Source organism: Pan paniscus, chromosome 16 (genome assembly GCF_029289425.2).
Source record: "Pan paniscus chromosome 16, NHGRI_mPanPan1-v2.0_pri, whole genome shotgun sequence".
Taxonomy (NCBI): domain Eukaryota; kingdom Metazoa; phylum Chordata; class Mammalia; order Primates; family Hominidae; genus Pan; species Pan paniscus.
Genome location: NC_073265.2, coordinates 39,859,660 through 39,876,172, shown reverse-complemented (window position 1 = coordinate 39,876,172; position 16,513 = coordinate 39,859,660). Strand labels below are relative to the sequence as shown.

The 16,513-nt window shown below is 37.1% G+C and overlaps 1 protein-coding gene across 13 annotated transcripts in view; it reads left to right on the top strand.

Annotated features, from left to right (window-relative positions):
* TRPM7 (transient receptor potential cation channel subfamily M member 7) overlaps positions 1-16,513 on the top strand; it is a 129,294-nt gene that overhangs the window by 61,563 nt on the left and 51,218 nt on the right. For all 13 annotated transcript variants that reach the window (XR_010109912.1, XR_008621243.2, XR_008621244.2 and 10 more), the window contains exons 12-16: positions 3,528-3,662; positions 8,369-8,422; positions 13,877-14,017; positions 14,299-14,433; positions 15,311-15,591. Coding sequence is in view for 9 of the 13 variants with exons in the window: in XM_063596639.1 (XP_063452709.1) it covers positions 3,528-3,662; positions 8,369-8,422; positions 13,877-14,017; positions 14,299-14,433; positions 15,311-15,591 (746 nt within the window). In the remaining 4 variants the exon portion in view is untranslated. The remainder of the gene's footprint in view (positions 1-3,527; positions 3,663-8,368; positions 8,423-13,876; positions 14,018-14,298; positions 14,434-15,310; positions 15,592-16,513) is intronic.

Genomic DNA, 16,513 nt, shown 5'->3' with positions numbered 1-16,513 from the left:
ATCTTACTAAATGGGAACAACTTCTTCCTAGTTTCTAAGATGAGACTCTTTAGTGTTATCCTTTACTTTTCTCTTTCTCATGTATTCCAATCCAATTCCATCTGTAAATCTTGTCAGATCTAGTTTCAAAATACCTAATTTTATCATCCTGGTCTAGTCTGTCATCCTTCTTTTGTGTTATTTCGGTAGCATACTTTTTGGTTTCACTACTCTCATACTTGCTCTCCTTTTATGGACAGGAGATGAATCACATTCCATTTATTCAGAGCATAACCCAGAGCCTTACATGCTACTACTATCCTCTTTGCTCTTTTTAATCTAACCTTGTTGACGTTCTTGCTCTTCTTTGAACATATCAAGCATGCTCCTATCTCTAGGCTTTGTACTTACCTGTCTCTCTATCTTAACATTCTTCCCTACATACCCACGTGGGCTTAATTCCTCCTATCTTTCTGGCCTCTAACCAAATGTCTCCTCTTTGGACTTCCTCTGTCTACCCTATTTTAATAGCATCCCCCTAAACCAGCATTCTTCCCTGCTATTTTTTTCTAACTTTTGTCACCATCTGACAAACCATATAATGTAGCTATTATTTATTGTTTGTCTTTCTCCTAGAAAGTAAACTTTCTGAGGGCAAGAATATTTTTCAGTTTTGTTTACTACTGTATTGACAGCTTGGTAGGTAGTAATCACTTAAAGTTTTGTTACATGTCTGAATTAATAGGAGGCTGGGCAGATTAACTATTCATCTGTACCTTGAAGTATTACCAGCCTTTACGGAGGACGAACTAGATCCTTTTTGTCCACATAGTAAATATAAACAGCAAATTGCAGAAAAGTATGCACAGTATGATCTTAATTGTAGCAAATTCTCCTTATGAATGTACAAACATTCATGCATATCTACATGTACTGTGTAGTTAATAGTACCTTTCTAAAACTGTTAACATGGGATTCATCTTGGAGAGATGGGGGCTGAAGGAAAGTTTTATTTTATACCATTTTGTAGTGTTTGATTTTTTTTTTTTAACCATGGGAATGTATTTCCTATATAGCAATAAAAAAGAGTTTATTTAGTCACTTCTCCTCTTGCAGGACTACAGAGGAAAAAAATTAATGTTAATCATCTGTGGTGATGACTATAACCAACCTTATTTTTCCCTTGAATAATTTAACTGGATTTTGTTCTCCTCAGATGTAAAGGCTTGGATGAAGCATTTATCTTCTGTGTATATGTGGTTTGTCTGATGAATTTCTTCTGCATAATGTTACCTATTTGATTTTGTGCTTCTTGCTAAACTTAGAATTTGCAGGACAGTTGTTTTTCTTCTTTCTTCTTGCTTGCCAGGAGTTCAGTATGCATTGAGTGTGAGGAAATGCTCCTTACAAAGCAGACACTTTTTAAAAAAATGGTCCCTTTTTTCCCCTCAGATATGAAAATTAAGATTTTGTTCTAGGGCAGTGGTTATAAACACAGAATGTTCTTGTTTTAAAAACAATATTTTGTTATATCCCCTTTTATTCTGCTAAAGTGAAATTTCATAAGTAATTACATAAATTAAGAATATATGTATAATGCCCTAATTGTAATAAGACAGAAAAAATGATTTATAATAAAAAATAAATATTTCAGTATATAAATGTTCAAGAGTGGCAATATAAAACACATAATAAGTCAGATGCCTGCAGTTATAATAAGAATCAGTGTAAATGCTGCAGTTATACATACTAATACAAGTATGTTGTTAGTGACTTAAATATCCTGGGGAACAGATAAACACCCTTTGCAAGTGTAGGACAAAGAAAGACCAAGTGGGCACTAGAATGATGTTAGAATATTACTGTTAGAGTAAGTAATAACATTAGGATTATTTGTATGTGATAAGAGAAAGAAGGAAATAATCTTAAGTAAAATAGTAAGATGCCATGATAAACTACAGCCTAATAATGTAGAGAAAACTAATAAGTATTATTTTCTTGGAAATCAGGCCTTATTTTTAAGCAAGTGAAAATATTTTCCTTGTTGTGACAGAACTGAGTATTGAAAAATGTCACAGAAAACATACCTTTCATCTTTAAATTCCATCAAGTAAAAGGCATACATTTCATCAGTATATACTTAAAATAGGCCTGGGTGTGGTGGCTCATGCCTCTAATTCCAGTACTGTGGGAGGCTGAGTTAGGAAGATCACTTGAGGCCAGGAGTTTGAGACCTGTCCCTATTTTAAAAATAAAGAAAAAGAAAAAAGGCAGGTACAGGGGTCAGGGGTACACACCTGTAGTTCTTAGCTACGTGGGAGGCTGAGGTGGGAACATCCCTTGAACCCCTGAGTTTGAGGCTGCAGTGAGCTATGATTGTGCCACTGGGTGACAGAATGAGACCCCGTCTCAAAAAACAGAAAGTATATACTTAAAATATCATGAAGACTATATCCTTGCTAGGTGATGTAAATCGAAGATAGATTGGAGAAAGAAATGGTAATACAAGTTGCTCTAGAGAAGTTGTGTAGTTGTGTGTTAAACCTCTGAAGATAGAATAAGATTGAAAAATAATGGGTAAAAAAACCAGTGGTTTTGTATTGATTTTTGCCACAGAGATGTTTTTAATAATGTGGTACTAAAATATTTAAAATACACAGAAATATACAAAATATTAAAAAATATACAGACTATATTAAAACAACCTTTATTAACAAAACTCAGTGAAATACCTATATTTCATGTCCCTACTAATTTACCAATATTTGATTTCAAGTCTGTTGAAGTTTATAAAATAGGCTTTAATATATAAAGGACAGCTACAAATGCTGAATGATACAGATGTGTTATATTAAGCACAAAGGACATAAGTTGTATTGCTGTCAAGTGATTTCTTTTCCATAATGATGAATGATTTCTTTTAAAGTTCTGAAGACTAAGTACAATCTTGCCTGACTTAACTGATGGTTGTATTTTTGGAAAATTCACTGTAGAACAAAAACTATGATGAAATACTTTGTGTTCATTTGTAAGGCAGAATTACTGGTTTTTCACTCATAAACATCTAACAGGATAATAAAAAGTTGTGTGGGATGCGGGATAGTTTCTTTCTGAGTAGAATTCTCCAGCATATTGCATGATTTCTGATGTCCCTTGACCCTACCCATTAAATGTTAGTAACAGCACTCAATTATTGAAATAATCCTTCCCACAAAACCTTCCCTAAACACTGAGAGCATTGCTTTAAGGTATTCTTTCCCAAGATTTAATTGATGATGGATTCTGTTTTTTCCCCCATGTAACACTTATTCTCCTACAGAAGTAGTGTTTGTGGAATATTCTTTAAGAAATGTTGTTCTAGAGAGGTCTTTTAATCTATTCCCTAAACACCTAAAGTCTTATTAGCTTTTTACTGTGTTGCATCTTTCTAATTTTGTTCTAAAACTGTTGGGAACAAATTAAATGTAAATCCTAAGGACTTAACATTTAAAAGTGTTTGTATAATTAGAATATGTGAAATATGTATTTATTAAATTTGATACTCCTAGGTTGGATCCTTGGAACAAGCTATGCTTGATGCTCTTGTAATGGATAGAGTTGCATTTGTAAAACTTCTTATTGAAAATGGAGTAAGCATGCATAAATTCCTTACCATTCCGAGACTGGAAGAACTTTACAACACTGTAAGTCTACATTAAAATTCTCTATTGACTACATTTTATCTTTTGGGAAATGTTACTTTACCTGAATATAGCCATTCCTATTGATAAAACCCTTAATGTCTTCCTTAGTTATATGAAAAAATTATAGCCAGTCTTAGTATGGATTGGTTGTATTACAGTCTGAAACCCTTTCCTTGTTTTTAGAACCCATTCCCTGTCACCATAACCACGTAGGGCTATTAAGCCTACCTCTCTTTCCTGTGTATTTCCCTTTCCCTCCCCTTACCAAAACTAGAGGATCAACTTCTTAATTATAGGGTGATTATGTTTCTTTTGACTCCGTTGTCTAATGGAGGAATTATGCACTGCTTTTTTCTCTTTTTTTTTTCTTTTTTTACATTCATTGTTTGACCTCATGGTATACCCCTTTTAGCTTACATACTGTTTTCATTTTTTTTGTAAAGGACTCCTGAAAACTTACTATTCTCGTAACAAAGACTTTCACATTTTATTCCAAATTTTTATTGTATTAGCATTGAAGATATACTACCCTTCTTAGTGGTTTTCTGTGTTATGAATATGAGTTTACTACCCAAATCCTTAACTTGATTTTCAAAGATCTTCATATATTGCCCTATCTACTTTTCTCACTTGGCCTTTTTATTGCCCCCCAAATCCAGGGCGGGGCGGGGGGGGGCGGGGCAGCAATAAGATGGTAAATGTCTACCTACTATTTACTAAAAATAGAAACTTTTTTCTTTTCTTTTTTTTTTTTTTGACAGAATCTCGCTCTGTCGCCAGGCTGGAGTGCAGTGGTGCCATCTTTGCTCACTGCAGCCTCTGCCTCCCTGGTTCAAGTGATTCTCCTGCCTCAGCCTCCCAGGTAGCTGGGACTACAGGCGTGTGCCACCGCACCCAGCTAATTTTTGTGTTTTTAGTAGAGTCGGGGTTTCACCATGTTGGCCAGGATGGTCTTGATCTCTTGACCTCGTGATCTGCCCGCCTCAGCCTCCCAAAGCACTGGGATTACAGGCGTGAGCCACTGCACCCGGCCAAAAATGCAAACTTTTTTTTAAAAAAGCATTTGCTATTTTCACAGTGCTGGTCTGTTTTGCTTCCAACTAATAACCCATTTATTGAAATTTTATTAATTGCTTAGGACTTAGCTTAAATGCCATGCCACTGGTTCCATGAAGCTTGGTGGCATAGTTAAGTACAATTATTATGTCTTTCCCTTTGGATTGTAAATTTCTTTAAAGTAGGTATTATATCTCATTTTCTCCCTTTTTTTTTCTTTTTTTGAGACAGAATCTCACTCTGTTGCCCAAGCTGGAGCGCAGTGGCACGATCTGGGCTCACTGCAACCTCTGCCTTCCGGGTTCAAGCAATTTTCCTGCCTCAGCCTCCTGAGTAGCTGGGATTACAGGTGCATGCCACCATGCCCAGCTAATTTTTGTATTTTTAGTGGAGATGGGGTTTCCCCATGTTGGCCAGGCTGGTCTTGAACTCCCGACTTCAGATGATCCGCCTGCCTCAGCCTCCCAAAGTTCTGGGATTACAGGCGTGAGCCACTGGGCCCAGCTTCCATTATTTTCTTTTAGTAGTGCATAGCACATTTGCGTTGAACTTTGTTGGCATTTTACTGTCCCTAGTGGACAGATGTAAAAATTAAAAGGATTATTCATTGTGCTGTAGTAAGGTTTATACCTGAACTATAAAGCAGTGTAAAATAATAAAAATAAAAATTGATCCCATTAGCAAGACAAGTAATTTTTTAAATTGTATAACTCAAAGGTGTTAAGATAATACTGTAGTTACTTTCAGCATCAATTATTGATGAAGTTTTAAAACATTTAAGGGCTTGCAACATGATAAAGCAGTAGTTCTCAAACTTTTTGATTTCAGGGTTCCTTTACATTAAAATTATTGAGAACTTCAAAGAGCTTTTCTAAAGAGGTTTTCTTTGTGTGTGTTGGTATTTTAGAATGTAAAAATGAGAGTTTTAAAAAATATTTGTTTTTATTAAAGTAGCAATTATATTTACTTAAAATTTCTAAACTTATCCCATATTAACATTAATATTTGTTCTTATTTCTTTTTTCTTAAATTAGCACCCTTCTGCCTGATACTTTTTTTTTTTTTTTTTTTTTGAGACGGAGTTTTGCTCTTGTCATCCAGACTGGAGAGCAGTGGCACAATCTTGGCTCAATGCAACGTCCACGTCCCAGGTTCAAGCGATTCTCCTGCCTCAGCCTCCCAAGTTGCTGGGATTATAGATGCCCACCACCACACCCAGCTAATTTCTGTATTTTTAGTAGTGATGAGGTTTCACCACGTTGGCCAGGTTGGTCTTGAACTCCTGACCTAAGGTGATCCACCGCCTCGACCTCCCAAAGTGCTGGGATTACAAGCATGAGCCACCGCACCCAGCCTGCTATGTTTTTATTTTTTATTTATTTTTTTTTTATTTTTTATTTATTTATTTTTTTTTTTTTTGAGACGGAGTCTCGCTCTGTCGCCCAGGCTGGAGTGCAGTGGCGCGATCTCGGCTCACTGCAAGCTCCGCCTCCCGGGTTCACGCCATTCTCCTACCTCAACCTCCCGAGTAGCTGGGACTACAGGCGCCCGCTACCACGCCCGGCTAATTTTTTTGTATTTTTAGTAGAGACGGGGTTTCACCGTGTTAGCCAGGATGGTCTCGATCTCCTGACCTCGTGATCCGCCCGCCTCGGCCTCCCAAAGTGCTGGGATTACAGGCGTGAGCCACCGCGCCCGGCCCTATGTTTTTATTTTTAAAGAAAACAAAAAAATTGGTGAGAAGAGGAAAACACGTTTGCAAATGTCTTTAAAGTCTAGCCTTATAAAAGCAGCTGGATTCTCATATTTGCTTCTGAATTTAATCTCACAATATCACACATCAAAAAGCCTCTGGAAAACTCCACCAAACACTGAGAGAATAAGAATGAAATAATACAATTTTAATATGATTAGGAAAAAAGTCTTGATCTTGTGGAACTCCTGAAGGAATCATGGGGGCCTCAGGTGTCCCCAGGTCACACTTTGAGAATTACTATGTTAAAGTACATTTATTATTTATTAACAATTTATTTTTAATGGATAAACATTTAATAGAGTAGGATAAAATAGAATTTAAGAAATTTTAAGTGCCTTTCCATGTGATTATATACCGTTAGAGAAAAATGCAATGAAATTCCCCAATACCCCCCAAATATGAGATACTTCTTATTAACTTAGAAGAAACTTTTATTTTAAAAAGTTCACCTGTGGGGGAGAATTGGCAGAGAGAACTTAGCCCCTGAGTGGATCGACTAAATAAATAGGTTTTTTTTTTTTTTTTTTTTTTTTTTTTGAAACGGAGTCTCGCTGTTGCCCAGGCTGGAGTGCAGTGGCGCGATCTTGGCTCACTGCAGGCTCCGCCCCCAGGGGTTCACGCCATTCTCCTGCCTCAGCCTCCCGAGTAGCTGGGACTACAGGCGCCCACCACCATGCCCGGCTAATTTTTTGTATTTTTAGTAGAGACGGGGTTTCACCGTGTTAGCCAGGATGGAATTTTTAAAATGTTTTATTTTTGGGGGGATGGAGTTTCACTCTTGTTGCTGAGACTGGAGTGCAATGACGCGATCTCGGCTCACCGCAACCTCCGCCTCCCGGGTTCAAGCGATTCTTCTACCTCAGCCTCCTGAGTACCTGGAATTAAAGGCATGTGCCACCACGCCTGGCTAATTTTGTGGTTTTTTTAGTAGAGACGGGGTTTCTGCGTGTTGGTCAGGCTGGTCTCGAACTCCTGACCTCAGGTGATCCACCCGCTTCTGCCTCCCAAAGTGCTGGGATTATAGGCTTGAGCCACCACACCCAGCCCTAAATAAATATTGTAAAAAGAAGGCAGAGCAAAGTAAAGTAAAATATGATTCATATGCAATATCAATTGTAGTCATCTTAAATATTATATAGAATTTGAAAGCCAAGAATATCAAAGAAAATAACTTTTTCTCCAAAGAAATAATGGTAGGTGGCCCACTCTAACAGTATATATAAAGAGAAGTAAGATAATGGCAAAATTATGGCATATATAAATGTTAAATCAGGGATGTCCAATCTTTTGTCTTTCCTGGGCCACATTGGAAGAAAAATTGTCTTGGGCCACACATAAAATACACTAACACTAACGATAGCTGGTGAGCTTAAAAAAAAAAAAATTGAAAAAAATTGAAAAAAAACTCTATGTTTTAAGAAAGTTTACAAATTTGTGTTGGGCCATATTCAAAGCCATCTTGGGCTGCATGCAGCCCGTGGGCTACAGGTTGAACAAGCTTGTGTTAAAGTCTTGTTACCCAAAATATTTAAAGTCTCAATATGACTTTATTAGTGACAGAAACAGAGGAACAGACATTTTAACAAGAAGAAAGGTATTGTACAGCGCCATTATCAATGAAAGAAATGTAAATTTAAATTTAAGATACAATTGTAAAGTTGCAGTGATGACTTTTGTGAAACAAAAACTTATGTATCATTTTAGTGATACTCTAAGATTATTTGTTTTTTGGCAGTAAATGTGAAAATTCTTTGTTGTTCTACTTTATGAATAGAACTTAAGGAAATAACTCCAAAACAATGTAATTTGTATAAGAAGGTTCATAAAAATCCTGTAAGGTTTAAATTAGTTTAGAAGAAAAATAATAGTTTGCTGTAACTTTTTCTCCCTAAAGAAACAAGGTCCAACTAATCCAATGCTGTTTCATCTTGTTCGAGATGTCAAACAGGTAAGAGATTATTTTTTGCTTTTGAAAAATGTTATTTTTAAAAATCATTTATATTTCATGTTTTTTAAAAAAATCATTTAAATACATTTTAGAAATACCAATAAAATTACAGTTTACAGAGCAAGATAAAATATGGGCTGAATTTGTGGTAAGAGAGGAGTAAAGAGCATAATGTATCAGAAAACAAGAAAAAAAGAGAGTTTATGGAATTAAGACCAAGGCTGGGCATGGGTGGCTCAAACCTGTAATCCCAGCATTTCGGCAGGTTGAGGCTGGCAGATTGCTTGAGCCCAGGAGTTCAAGACCAGCCTGGGCAGCATGCTGAAATCCCATCGCTACGAAAAGTTAAAAAAATTACCTGGGCATGGTGGTGCACACCTGTAGTACCAGCTACTCGGGAGGCTGAGGTGGGAGGATCACTTGAGGCCAGGAGGTAGAGGCTGCCATGAGCCATGATCTTGCCACTGCATTCCAGCCTGGGTGACAGAGTGAGACTCTGTCTCAAAAAAAAAAAAAAAAAAGAAAAGAAAAAAAAGCTATTGAGCTTCTGGTCATCCAAGATAGAATATGATGTATAAAGCTCATTGGTTCATAAAAGAAAGACTGTTGATAGAATGTATCTTTTTTCCTCTATCTTCAGCATAAATTTATTCCTCAGAAAATTGTCCCAATGTAAAGGATGTTGAATAAGGAAATTGAGGACTGGGTCATGATCTTAATGGCAGACTTTGCCAGTAAAAATGCTGAAAACTCTCTCCCCTTTAAAAAAAAATCTATTATTTCTACTTAGCCATACAAAAGAATGAAATCATGTCCTTTGCAGCAGTGTGAATGGAACTGGAGGTTGATTATCCTAAGTGAAATAACTTAGTCAAATACCACGTTTTCACTTACAAGTTGGAGCTAGGCAATGGGTACCTATGGACATACAGTGGAATGATAGACATTGGAGACTTTACAAAAGGTGGGAGATTGGGTGGGGCTGGTGAGGGTTGAACAACTAACTGCCTGTGGGTACACTATTCACTGTTCAGATAATAGGTACACTAAAAGCCTAGTCTTCACCACTACATAACATATGCATGTAAGAAATCTATACTTGTACCCCCTAAATATATATAAATCATTTTAACATTTATTTATTTATTTATTTATTTATTTATTTATTTATTGAGACGGAATCTTGCTCTGTCACCCAGGCTGGAGTGCAGTGGCGTGATCTCGGCTCACTGCAAGCTCCACCTCCCAGGTTCACACCATTCTCTTGCCTCAGCCTCCCAAGTAGCTGGGACTACAGGCAGCCGCCACCATGCCTGGCTAATTTTTTGTATTTTTAGTAGAGACGGGGTTTCACCATGTTAGCCAGGATGGTCTCGATCTCCTGACCTCGTGATCTGCCTTCCTTGGCCTCCCAAAGTGCTGGGATTACAGGCGTGAGCATTTTTAACTTTTTTAAAAGTAAAAAACATCTAGTATTGGTAGTGATGAACGCATAACACTGTCATGATCTCAGGCTATTCTGTGGCCACTAAATTGATGTACTGTTATTCCTCTTCTATCAGGATTGTTTGTGAACTAAAAGTTTTAAACGTTTATCACCACTTTTATAGCCATTTATATTATTGGTATTCAATACAGTTTTGTTTTCCTTGATAAAATAGTATTTATATTTATTTGGTTAAAATATCTTCTAAGTTTCTAAACTTAAATTTTGTTTAGAATTCTTTATTTATTTCAGCTTTTACTTGCTACTAAGTATGAGTGCATTATTAAAAACATAGAAGGCCAGGGCTGGTGGCCCATACCCGTAATACCAGCACTTTGGTAGTCTGAGGTGAGTGGATCGCCAGAGAGAAGGGGTTTGAGACCAGCCTGGGCAAACAAAGCGAGACCTTTTCTCTACAAAAAAATTTAAAAATTAGCCCGGCATGTTGTCACGTGCCTGTAGTCCAAATGATTGGTGGGGGTGTGGGGGGCACTGAGGGAGGATCACTTGAGCCCAGGAGTTGAGGCTGCAGTGAGCTGTCATCGAGCCACTGTACTCCAGTCTGGGTACACATCAAGACCCTTCTTAAGAAAAAAGAATGACGTTAGAAATGTCATTTTAACAGCCTTGAGGATGTTTTTTAAAAATGTCATTTTCTGTTTTCATTTTCTTTATTTTGTAACTGATTTAATACTAAACTACTATCCCATAGGAAGAACCGAGACATTTTATACTTAAAATTTTTTTTTTTTGAAATGAAGTTTTGCCCTTTCTTGCCCAGGCTGGAGTGTGGTGGCACGATCTCGGCTCACTGCAACCTCTGCCTCCCGGGTTGAAGTGATTCTCCTGCCTCAGCCTCCCGAGTAGCTGGGATTGCAGGTGCCTGCCACCACGCCTGACTGATTTGTTTTTTTTTTTTTGAGATGGAGTCTTGGTCTGTTGCCCAGGTTGTAGTGCAGTTGGCGCAATTTTGGCTAACTGCACCCACTGCCTCTCAGGTTCAAGCAATTCTCCTATCAGCCTCCCGAGTAGCTGGGACTACAGGCGCACACCACCATGCCTGGCTAATTTTATTTATTTATTTATTTATTTATTTATTTATTTTGGTAGAGATGGGGTTTCATCATGTTGGCCAGGCTGGCCTCAAACCCCTGACCTCAGGTGATCCACCCACCTCGCCTCCCAAATTGCTGGGATTACAGGCATGAGCCATTACAATGGCCCAGCCTGCATGTGCTTTTCTTTATAGCTTTATTGAAATACATTTCACAAATTACAAAATTCATTCATTTAAAGTGTATATTGGCCAGACCCAGTGGCTTGAGGTCAATAGTTCAAGAACAGCCTAGCCCAAATAGTGAAACCCTGTCTCTACTAAAAATACAAAAATTTGCCAGGTGTGGTGGCATGTGCCTGTAGTCCCAGCTACTTAGGAGGCTGAGGCAGAAGAATTGCTTGGACCTGGGAAGCGGAGGTTGCAGCAAGCTGAGATTGTGCCATTGCACTCCAGCCTGGACAACAGAGCAAGACCCTTTGTCTAAAAAAAAAAAGCATACATTTTTTGACTTTACTATATTCACAGAGTTGTGCAACTATTGCCACAGTCTAACTTTAGAGCATTTATAATACTTCGAAAAGTTACCCTGTACCCTTTAGCAGTCACTTCTCATTTCTTCTCCTTCTGTACTCTCCACTTCTGTCCCCGACCTATGGTAACTATTAATCTAATGATTTGCCTATTCTGGTCATTTCACGTCAATTTGATTTGGTCTTTTTAAATAATTAAAATTCCCCCTCCTTCCCCTAGAAATCTTAAGTAATGGGGGAGACCTTAAGACCATGTTTCTAAGAAAGAATTATGGTAGTTAAAACTTTGGAAACAAATGTGAGAATTTGTATACATTGTTGTTACATCGGTGGCTATAATAATAAGCCCTATTTTTTTATTTCTATAAGTGATAAATCTTGAAATAAAGGTAGTAATTGAATATTTTTATTCAAATTGGTAACTTGAGTTTTATGACTTAGTATAGTTTGAGAACTTGATCGTCATGACATTTGTTAGATAATTCACATTATTTTACCTAATTTAAATATTTCTTCTTCAAATGGGTTCATATAATGGCATTTGTGGTTTTTAATAAATAATATTGAAGAATATCATAGGTGACATTCTCAATCATTCTGCATATTTTGAGATTGCTTGAGTTAAAACCAAAAATCTTGTATTCAAGATGGAAATAGGTATTTTGATTTATTTTCAAATTAGAGATTTAAAGGATATAGTTATCTAGAAATTAGAAATTTCACAGATGAAACCAATATATATATATATTTTTTTGAAACGGAGTTTCGCCTTTGTTGCCCATGCTAGAGTGCAATGGTGTGAACTTGGCTCACTGCAACTTCCACATCCTGGGTTCAAGCGATTCTTCTGCCTCAGCCTTCTGAGTAGCTGGGATTACAGGTGCCCTCCACCACACCCAGCTAATTTTTGTATTTTTAGTAGAGATGGGGATTCTCCATGTTGGCTAGGATAGTCTCAAACTCCTGACCTCAGGTGAGACACCATGCCCAGTGAAACCAAGATAGTAAAAATACAGACATTAAAAAAACAAGTTCATGACATAATCAGGGAAATAAAAAAATGGTGATGGTAGGAGGGCAGAATTAGTTAAAAAATACAAATTATCTGATGATTAAATCCCTTTAAGATTATTTAATAAAATTAACCAGTTTTTAAATTTTAAAACAGGCAATCTTTCCAAACTCACAAATGGTGTATGTTCCAAAAGTGCATTTGTAAATTGCCATGGGAAAATGAAGTCTTATCTTTAAACAATGTTGCAAGCGGTAGTTAATTCCTGGACAACACTATAAAAACCTATAATATCACCAGTATAATTTTGGTTAAAAAAATACTTAACATGTATTTCTGGGCCAGTCTGGAAACATAATACAGCATTATTTTTCCAGAAAAATGCAATTTTTTGTATGTATCACAATGAAAATGGAATATTTGGCTGATTAGCATTTCCACTGTCTTTTTTTTTTTTTTTTTTTTTTTGAGACAAAGTCTCGCTCTTGTCGCTCAGGCTGGAATGCGGTGGCACTATCTCGGCTCACTGCAACCTCTGCCTCCTGCCATTTTCCTACCTCAGCCTCCCAAGTAGCTGGGATTACAGGTGCCTGCCACCATGCCCGTCTAATTTTATATTTTTTTAGTAGAGATGGGTTTTCTCCATGTTGGCCAGGCTAGTCTCGAACTCCCGACCTCAGGTGATCTGCCTGCCTCGGCTTCCCAAAGTGCTGGGATTACAGGCCTGAGCCACAGCGCCCAGCCTGCTTTGTCTCATGTGTGAAGTATTGGGGCAATGAAGAGATGAAATTGTTATCTTCCTGCTTTAGATCATACTCCTGTCTCAGGGCACACCTTTGAGACCTCAGAACTTTAGAATCCCATATTTTTACAGAGGAAATAGAGAAACAAGCATTTCCTTCTGTAAAGATAGCTTAGCTGCTGGCAACCCTTGCTGCTTCTTTTTTTTTTTTTTTTTTTTTTTTTTTGAGACCAAGTCTTGCTCTGTCTCCCAGGCTGGAGTGCAGTGGCACGATCTTGGCTCACTGCAACTTCCGCCTCCCAAGTTCAAGCAATTCTCCTGCCTCAGCCTCTTGAGTAGCTGGGACTACAGGCATGTACTAGCTTGCCTGGCTAATTTTTTTGTATTTTTAGTAGAGAAGGGGTTTCATCATGTTGGTCAGGCTGATCTCAAACTCGACCTCAGGTGATCCACCCGCCTTGGCCTCCCAAAATGTTGGGATTACAGGCGTGGGCCACTGCACCTGGCCCTTGCTTCTTATAAGAAGTAAACATTTGTCATTTTGGAGAGTAGGCCTGTTCCTAGGCAGGGCATGGCAATATTGAGAAGTGCTATCTGATCTATTTAAAACAAATGTTTTGTTTCTAGGGAAATCTTCCTCCAGGATATAAGATCACTCTGATTGATATAGGACTTGTTATTGAATATCTCATGGGAGGAACCTACAGATGCACCTATACTAGGAAACGTTTTCGATTAATATATAATAGTCTTGGTGGAAATAATCGGGTATGTAAAATTTGTGGGGCAATCTATATATATGCTTTAATATTAACACATGCACTTTAATTGTTAAGAATTAACATTAGAACGGAGAAAGTAACACTGTCATAAAGTTGAACATTTTCAACTAAGAGCAATTAGAAATATTATGTCGTCAAAATCCTAAATCAGTCATATTTTGTGTGTATACACAAACACATTTGCACACATATATAAATTGATTCTTGAATTTTTATAACATGTCAGCATGTTTAAATCTATAAAAGCTAATAAGATCTCATTTTCAGAGGTCTGGCCGAAATACCTCCAGCAGCACTCCTCAGTTGCGAAAGAGTCATGAATCTTTTGGCAATAGGGCAGATAAAAAGGAAAAAATGAGGCATAACCATTTCATTAAGACAGCACAGCCCTACCGACCAAAGGTAAATTTATTTAAATATTATTCTTTCTGGGTTTTTATTTTCTTCTTTCTAAATTACTTAGTATTATTAAATTAAAAAAACTAATTGATTTAGTAAGAATTACCTTTCGTTTTTGGATATGTCTTAGAATTGTCATTTTCTCATACACAGAGATATTAATTATAAGTTAATGATTCTGTTCCTTTTTTTTTTTTTTTTTTTTTTGAGACAGGAGTCTTGCTCTGTCACCAGGCTGGAGTGTAGTGGCACAATTTTGGCTCACTTGCAACCTCCACCTCCCAGGTTCGAGTGATTCTCCTGCCTCAGCCTCCCGAGTAGCTGAGACTACAGGCACCCAGCACTACACTGGCTAATTTTTTGTATTTTTAGTAGAGACGGGGTTTCACCATGTTGGCCAGTATGGTCTCGATCTCTTGACCTCGTGATCCATCCTCCTCAGCCTCCCAAACTGCTGGGATTACAGGCGTGGGCCACTGCGCCCAGCGTACATTTTCATATTTAGGTATGATAATAACCAAATTAAAATGTTTTAATAAATGTTTACCTGACTCCTTTCATTCCAGTTTTACTTGATTAAGAACATGTATAACAAAAATGTTATCTAACCCTTTATTAAAATTATGTTCTATTAGAATATTAGTTGAAATATTTAGGCCCTTAAATTTTGGAAAATGTTTATTGCAAAGACATTTTTGTTGAAACAGCATTTTCATAAAATCAATTATGAGCTATAATAAAAATCAAGTTTATAAAATTTATGCTATTGTACAGTTTTATGGAGCTGAATAATGTAAAGATATTTTACTAAAATTTTCACTGACATAAATTTCATATGGCCTTATTATAATGAGCTTTATAACTTTATTTTCCCTGGAAGATTGATACAGTTATGGAAGAAGGAAAGAAGAAAAGAACCAAAGATGAAATTGTAGACATTGATGATCCAGAAACCAAGCGCTTTCCTTATCCACTTAATGAACTTTTAATTTGGGCTTGCCTTATGAAGAGGCAGGTCATGGCCCGTTTTTTATGGCAACATGGTGAAGAATCAATGGCTAAAGCATTAGTTGCCTGTAAGATCTATCGTTCAATGGCATATGAAGCAAAGCAGAGTGACCTGGTAGATGATACTTCAGAAGAACTAAAACAGTATTCCAAGTAAGTGGTATTTTATCATTTGAAAACATTTTAAAAATTCAAAGTAGGTATTGCTTGAGTGGCTGTTACAGTGCCACATACTTAATAGTGATGTATTTATATGTATAATCTTATTGGTACAATTGACAGAAAATTATATAAGTATATATTTTTTTAATTAAAAGAAACTTTCTGCCTCTATGAAAAAGAGGTTATTATATTTGCAACTCAAGAATTAAATATCTCAGCAAGAAAGAAGAAATGCAGCCTGGGCAACATAGGCAGACCCCGTCTCTACATGAAATTTAAAAATTAACTGGGTGTGGTGGTACTTGTCTGTGGTCCCAGCTACTCAGGAGGCTGAGGTGGAAGGATCACTTGAGCCTGGGAGGTTGAGGCTGCAGTGAGCTGTGATCATGCCATTGCACTCCAGCCTAGGTGACAGCAATAGACCCTGTCTCGAAACAAAGAAGAAATGCCAGAATTCATTTTAATTTTTGCAAATAGTAGCAATTGGATTAGAAAGTTCCATTTGAATTGGTAAGGAAAGGGTGGAAGTGAAGTTGGAGCTGTGTTATAAGAAAATAGACTGAATTCAACTGGGAAGGCACTTCAGAAGCTAGAACTACATACATAGAGTAACGACATAGTTCATAAAAGTTTACAATTTACTTAGAGGGGCAGTGTTGGAATATTAAACTGGAAAAGTAGTTTGTAGAAGTTTTCTAATATATACTAAGACCTCCGGCTCCCCAAGTGGGGTATTTAGAGGGCAGTGATAATTGTTACTGAAAATAACTCTTAACAGGGATCCTATGGTTACTTAGTGGGACTTCAAGATTCAGATGTTTTTCATAATTAGGTTAGTCCCTAGTCACATTGTTCTTCCTCTCTACCAGGTACCAACTGTTTTCTGTGTTTGAAATACTACATAAACTTTTTT